General features: G+C 27.5%; 1 protein-coding gene across 1 annotated transcript; it reads left to right on the top strand.

Annotated features, from left to right (window-relative positions):
• The first annotated feature begins 4,183 nt into the window (after positions 1 to 4,183).
• LOC108729243 (odorant receptor 22c) lies at positions 4,184 to 7,074 on the top strand. Its single transcript, XM_018458255.1, has 5 exons — positions 4,184 to 4,986; positions 5,284 to 5,383; positions 6,251 to 6,361; positions 6,607 to 6,762; positions 7,024 to 7,074. The coding sequence occupies exons 1-5, from the start codon at positions 4,184 to 4,186 to the stop codon at positions 7,072 to 7,074; spliced, it is 1,221 nt and encodes a 406-aa protein (XP_018313757.1).
• Positions 7,075 to 8,388: the final 1,314 nt, after the last annotated feature.

Genomic DNA, 8,388 nt, shown 5'->3' with positions numbered 1-8,388 from the left:
CTTCAAGAATATGTACTTGATTTTTCATTTGCTGCTTTTTTTCTTTGTGGCTGTGCTAACTTTGTTCTTAAGCTAGCACAGCCATGGGTTTTAGCGAATCGGCTGGAGCAAAAAAATCGGGAATAGAGCAAAAAATTATCAAAAAAATAGCCCTTCAACAATATAGTATGTACTTGATTTTTCATTTGCTGCTTTTTCTCTTTGTGGCTATGCTAACTTTGTTCTTAAGCTAGCACAGCCATGGGTTTTAGCGAATCGGCTGGAGCAAAAAAATCAGGAATAGAGCAAAATATTAGCAAAAAAATAGCAAAAAAATGTGGTATAGGTCGCGTTTGATTGTGCTGAAGTGGCTGTGCCAGCTTAATAGACGTCAAAACCAGGCGAAGGAAAATAATAAAACTGAACAAAAAACTGACTGCTATCATAGAACATCATTTGAGAATATTGAGGTATTTCACAAGCAGGCATTCATTAAAAAAACTCATATCCTCTTGTCTTATAATAAATTTCTAAATAATTATATGAATTAATAACTAATAATTTGAAAATAAATATTTGCATTAAAATTTATTTTTTTTTCATATAGATTATTAAAACGAAATTTGTTGTCAATTGTGTTCATGAAAAATATAAGTTCATTGTACCGATAACTATTTATAAAAAAATTTTCTTATGTTATACACATTTATAAACGTTTCAGTTTTATATCACAACTGGAAAGTATTACGCATAAAAGCTTTAGTGCACGATAATCATGTCCTTGCTTGAATATTACACGGTACGCTATAGATGTGAGAAAATGCAAATTTTTTATTTTATACAAATAAATGTCACTTAGTTATGGAAGGTCAAACATCGTTATTCTATTACAAAATGTGTATTAAAAACGATAAATCATATAATAAAGATAAGCTCATATTTCAAATTTTATGTAGTAAAAAAACATTTCGTATGCGTGTTAAAATCGATCGTTGAAAAAGTATTATGTTGAATTTTTAACATACTCGTGAGTTAATTTAACATAATTCAATAATCATTATGTTGTTGAAACATTTTGTATTAAATTGATTGACAACAATTATTAGTATTAAAGAAACACAATTCATAAACAGGTTTTAGTAATATATAAATGACATAATAATATATAGTTTTAAAACATAAGTTCTAAGTTAAATGAATAAAATGAATGCATTAATTTAAATTACAAATATTAATTTTGCTCAAAAAATATGCTTCTATAATTTGTTTCTAAACTGTATATATCACAGTATTCTATTTCTTTATATGTTTATTTCTTATGTAATTGCATTGACATCTAATATATTCCATCATGTGTTACATTCACATAAAAATTTAAGTGAATCATTAGCCACGTAAAATACGTTGAACTCAACGCAAATTCTTTAACTGCGTAGGATTGGGAAATACTTGATACAGGAAAAATAACATCTTCCCTCACTGTGTATTTATCGATGAATTTCAACATTTTCATATTTTGATACATCGGGGAGATTGTTACAGAACAGGTAAGAAATGTTGAAAATTAAAAAATATACTAAAACTAAGGAAAATATTGAATTTTGATATTTTTTAATTCAGTCAATATTTAAAGAAAGTGTGATATATAATGCTATTACATTAATCGAAAAAATGCTAAAATATAATTGTCGTTTTTAACAATTTTGAGTATTTCTGTTTTTTTCAACATCATGTAATCTCAATTATTAAATTCCTTTCATTACACGTAGAAAATTTTAATCTTATATCAACTTATTAGTGCAAATATGTAGGAGTAACGGCATATATGACTGATTGGTATCTACATTATAAAACTGCACGTGATTTTGTTTTGATTATAGCCCGATTAAATAACGTAATTAAAATCACCGCAGGAAAGTTAATCCATTTATCTGTCTCAACTTTTGGTGATGTAAGTAATGGAGATTCTTCACCGAGATTCGTCGTTTTATTTTAATAAAAAGTTAATAAATTGCATTTCCCTTATACATTATTAATTGTAAACTAGGATCATCTTATAAGAATTGAATAATTGAATTCAATTGTTCAATTGACTTATCCATAATCTTTAAAATACCCATTTAGTACATTCAATTATATGTGGGTGATTAAAAATTTCAAATTTTAATATACTTAGGAGGGTAACCGAATCAGTCAAGTTATTCTTTATTATTTATTTAATACTGATTTGTGTGTGTGTGTGTGTGTGTGTATATAAATAAATATTGTAAATTGTAGCATGATGTTTCCAATATCTATTATAACATGTATAACTTTTCATCAATAATAAATTAATTTATTATATATCTTTTTATAACATACTGCAAAAGGTATGATTTAGGCAATTGATCATTTAACTAAATAATCTGCATGTTTTCCAAATCATATTTTCTTCGAAAGTATCGAATATATGGATAATAATAATTAAAAATATTAGATTAATAAAAAAATTATTAGTAAAGCTAATTATTAAAAATAACAAAATAGAATGTAATCTGTTAGTTTTTTGTCTATATTACTTTTTTTTTCATATTTTTGTTACTAAATGCTGCTTATATTAAGTAATAATATAAAATATTGTTGAAGTACGGGAAATTTAGATCGTTACGCATTCGGCAACTGTCCCCTAATATTCCCAATTGTTTAATTAATTGAAAAATTAAAAAATTATATTTTTTTAATGTACTAATTATTATCATCTTATAAGAATTGAACTCTTTAATTAGATTCATTAAGTTTATTCATTATGCTTAAAGCATCCATAAAATCAATCATATCACATGTATGAATTTTCGAAATTTAATATATCTTATAACATATACAGCTTATAGAATGATGATACTGTTTTTGCATTGTGTAGAAACAAGCATGTTGTTGTTTCAGGTAATTAAAACTTCTATGGTATATTTACATCTCTTAAGAACAATAACTCTGTAAAACATGGTACAGACTGTTAAAGTATATGTTAAAAAATGTGCAAGATATGCACTATATAGAATAAATTAACATATCTTGAAAAAAAGATTTATCCTGACATGCGGTATTATTCCAAATGTATGTACCAAACATTTATTGTCAGGTCAGATATGCAACCACTCTTAGTACAATAAACTGCCCATTGATAACAATGCACTGCGTAACTTCGTGAAGTAATCATGCTGATCCACAAGTGTGCGGCAGGAAGCGCCGAATTGAAAAAGCAGGACGATTGCAGTTTACAATGGAACACAGTGCTTTAACCTAAATTATTGCAACTGAGTATTATAATTAGATATATATTAGTCATCTACACGGAAGATGGAAACAAGTTTGCAAAATTAAACATTTGGTATATTTTCAAACATTTCATTACATAGCTATGTTTGAATATTATAATATACATGAAGAATATTATGCACAAAGTTTGACTTGCTAAAATATAAATTTAATTGGATATTATTGCATTTAAAATTATGTTAAAATCATGAATATAAATATTTATTATTAACGCATATTATAATATTTTTATAATATACGCTAATAATACATTTAAATTATTCATATTTTTTAAATAATTTTATGTCTATGTCTTTTACAAATGGATATTGAATTTCTGTTTTCGAAATACAGACCACCTGCTGAGAGTTTCGTGAAATGCTATCTCGTCCTAAATCAAATTAATATACATCAATAAATTAGGTGAGTTTTTTTGTTACTTTGTTGAATAATTTGATCAATCACATAAACTAATAAATCACATAGTTAGATTAAATTTTTTAATCCTTTTCTCTATATCAAGTTATTTGTTTGACTTAATTTTTATTCATTTTGAATCGAGTATAGTTCATATATAACTAAAATTACTCTCAACCCTGAGACATAGGTCGTTCCACCCGTTTCTCCAGAATGTTCTCTTCCCCACAGATTTTTTTATAGTGAAAAATGAACTTTTAATGTCACTTCCACGAATCTATCTTTACACTCCTCACGACACGCGATATTTTCTCATACATCGAATAATAAAAACCCTCGACGAACAATTACATCGACGCCCCTCTCAGGGCACTTTTATGATATTAGATCGTTCACCAAACTCTTCTAAAGATCGGCGCAAGCGCTTCATCGTATACTGGCACGATGAATTGTCTATCCGTGTCAGTGCATCATATGCTTTCGTGCAGCGATCATGTCAAATTTCAAATGCGTGCCAGAGAGCGACAGATCAAAAAAACATAACGATTACAGTTTACAATTTAATCGATGGTTTCTCAAACCAATCGGTGCGTGGCCACAAACAGATGCGTCGAGCCTAGTGTGGAAAATCTTGATATTACTACAAATTTTCATTTGTTCGAGCATAGTAGCATCCAACATGATACCGTGTTTATTATATGTATTATTTGAGAAGGCCAACATCAAACTGAAACTGAGTGCCATTGCGCCATTGCTTCACAGAGTTATGGGCTCGGTACATTACTGGGTGCTGCTTAAGCGTAGTGGTGATATTAGCAATTTAATACGACACATGGAAACAGATTGGTGTCTCATACAGGGGTTCGATGATCGTGAAATAATGCTACAACAAGCTAAGTTCGGTCGTTTCGTCGCTATAATCTGTGGGATAATCATGCATGGAGGTTCGATCCTGTTCAGCTTGGCAAGGTCAATGAAAACTGTAACCATCGTCGTCGGCAATGAAACTTTTACGACGTATCCGATGACGTGCCCGATTTACAACAAGATTATCGATACGAGATTTAGCCCTGTAAATGAAATCGCGTTGATTCTGCAAAACCTAACAATGTTAATAATGAGTTCCTCTACTGTCGGTGGTTGCAGTCTGGCTGCTGTCTTCGCAATACATGCTTGTGGTCAGTTGAATGTGTTGTACGAGTGGTTACATAAACTAGTTAAACATCAGGAGAAGGAAAATAACAAAGCCAAACGAAAACTAGCTGCTATCGTAGAACATCATCTGAGAATTTTGAGGTATTTCGTAAGCAGGCATTCTTTAAAAAATGCATATTCTGTCGTGTATATAAATTATAATTAATTTCTATACAATTATACAAATTAATAATTAACCATTTATAAATAGATATTGTTATTATATAATCATTTATAAATAGATATTGCGTTAAAATTAAGATAAAATCATTTTCTTTTTCTTATAGGTTACTAAAAGATAATCTGTTGTCAATTGTGTTTATACAAGTATAAGTTCAGTGTGTCGATGACTTACTCATTTAAAAAACTTACCATGTTACGTACATTTACACGTTTCAGTTTTATATCACAATTGGAAAGTATTATGCATAAAGCTTCTCTTGTGGAATTAACGGGATGCACGATGGTCATGTGCATGCTTGGATATTATACAATTATGGTACGATAGAAATATAAGAAAATATTATTAAACCCAAAAATCAAAATATGATTTATTTACAAGAAAGCAGACATCGCAATCCTATTGCAAAATATGTATGAAAGCGATAAATCATATGACAAAGATGAGTCTATATTTTAATTTTTAGACAGTAAAAGATACTTTGTATATGTTAAAACCGATCATTTTTAAAGCTATTGTGTTGAATGTTTGACATAATCATGTGTTAATTTAACATAATTTGATTGTGTTATTTGGACATTTTGGCTTATTTGATATTCAACATTTCTAATAAGGGGCATCACTGTCCGACACTGATTTGATTCTTCGTGAAATACGTTGTTAAACACAAAAACCTAAGAGACACGTATTTTTTTATACATGAGTTAGTGCACGTATAAAAAAAATGTGGTTCTTAGATTTTTGTGTTTAACAACATATTTCACGGAGAATTAGATCAGCGCCGGACAATTGGGTGACGTTCCTTGTACGTATAAAGGAGACACAATTTACCAGTAGAAAAATATATAACATAGAACTAATGTGTTTATAGAGCATAAATTCTAAAATAAATAAATCAAAGGTACGCTAATTATATATACATATATTATAAATATTAATTTTATTCACAAAATATACTTTCATAACTTTTTCCAATTATGTCTAATTGTTTTACTTGTATTAAATTCTTATATAATATTTGCATTACTTCTTAACATATATCATCTTGTATTACAATTACACAAAAGTTCGAATTTATCGTTAGACACGTGAAATAATAAAAAATTGTTTAATGAATATCAGTTGGGGCTCATAAAACGGCCTTATTGATCATCCTCCTTTAACAAAAATTTTTTAACTTCGTAGGCATGGGAAACACTTGATACAGCAAAATTAACATCTTACTTTATTGTATATTTATCGATGAGTTTCAATATTTTTATATTTTGTTACATCGGAGGAATTGTCACTGAACAGGTAATACGTCGAGGATTAAAATATACTGCAACAAAAATTCACGTTTTAACATTTCTTTAACAAATTAGTTAATATTTTAAGAAAAGAATAAAATGTAACACTTCCATATTGAAAAAATTTTTTTTTTAATTATAATTTTTTAAATGAAATTGTCTCATTTTTAAGAATCCTGAATATTTCTATTTTCTTTAACATTACGTTAATCCAAATTATACTTACTCATACGAAATTTTATATCAAATTAGTGCAAACTTGTTGGAGATATGGCATATATGACTAATTGGTATAATTTACATCACACAACTGCACGTAGTCTCGTTGTGATTATTGCCCGATCAAATAACGTAATTAAGATCACTGCAGGAAAGTTATTCCATTTATCTATCGCAACTTTTGGTGATGTAAGTAACGCACGTGTATCGTTCCTTCCATTGATTATTAAAAAATTAATAAATTATAACTTCTTTGTAATTTATTAGTAACAAAATATCATCTCATAAGAATTACATTACCTAATTAAATTATTCATTATATATGAAATATTCATATATGTTTGTTCGATTTGAAATTTTAATAAATCCATACCTAAATTAGTAAGAACTTGTAGAGTATGATATACATTATTTTTTCTTTCTATGGAAACAAGTATATTGTTGTTCCAGGTAATTAAAACTTCCATGGCGTATCTAAATTTTTTGCGAGCAATGACGTAAAAAATGGTTAAGTGAAATATAAGTTAAAATATATACAAAAATATTATATATATTTTATACGGAACAAATTACTGTATTCTGAAAATAAGATTAGTCCCTTGTTGTACAAATTTGAAATTAGAAATAAATGACCCTACAAATATTACTGCAAAGATTTTCAGGAAACGTTTATGGTCATATTCTACCCAGCATAAAAATTTTGTAAAAAAAATTTCAATTTTGGCTGGGTTTATGCTTACAATCTATTGTTAACGCAAAATAATAATTTCTTCATGTTACAAATATAGATACAAGTTTTAGAAACAATAATATCAAATATGTTACACAAACAATTATATAACGCATAAAACAAAGAAATATTATAAAATGATAGATGTATAAGGCACTTAACTGTATAAGGCACTATGCCACAAAGGTTAATAAAATCAATAATTATATCAAAATCGTTATGTTGTTGAAACATTTTGTATTAAATTGATCGACAACAATTATTAGTATTAAAGAAATTCATAAACAGGCTTTAACGTAATATATAAATGACATAATAATATATAGTTTTAAAACATAATTTCTAAGTTAAATGAATAAAATGAATAAGTTAATTTAAATTACAAATATTAATTTTGCTCAAGAAATATGCTTCTATAATTTGTTTCTAAACTGTATATATCACAGTATTCTATTTGTTTATATGTTTATTTCTTATGTAATATTTGCATTGATTTCTAACATATTCCATCATGTGTTACATTCACATAAAAAAGTGGATCATTAGCCACGTGAAATACGTTGAATTCAACGCAAATTCTTTAACTGCGTAGGAAACACTTGATACAGGAAAAATAGCATCTTCCCTCACTGTGTATTTATCGATGAGTTTCAACATTTTCATATTTTGCTACATCGGGGAGATTATTACAGAACAGGTAAGAAATATTGAGAATTAAAAAATATACTAAAACTAAGGAAAATATTGAATTTTGATATTTTTTAATTCAGTCAATATTTAAAGAAAGTGTGATATATAATGCTATTACATTAATCGAAAAAATGCTAAAATATAATTGTCGTTTTTAACAATTTTGAGTATTTCTGTTTTTTTTCAACATCATATATAATCTCAATTATTAAATTCTTTTCATTACTCGTAGAAAATTTTAATCTTATATCAACTTATTAGTGCAAATATGTAGGAGTAACGGCATATATGACTGATTGGTATCTACATTATAAAACTGCACGTGATTTTGTTTTGATTATAGCCCGATTAAATAACGTAATTAAAATCACCGCAGGAAAGTTAATCCATTTATC

This window comes from Mycetomoellerius zeteki, unplaced genomic scaffold (genome assembly GCF_001594055.1).
Source record: "Mycetomoellerius zeteki isolate Tzet28-1 unplaced genomic scaffold, Tzet1.0 scaffold71, whole genome shotgun sequence".
NCBI lineage: Eukaryota > Metazoa > Arthropoda > Insecta > Hymenoptera > Formicidae > Mycetomoellerius > Mycetomoellerius zeteki.
Note: the sequence above shows the minus strand (reverse complement) of the source record. Positions and strands in the feature narration are given on the sequence as shown.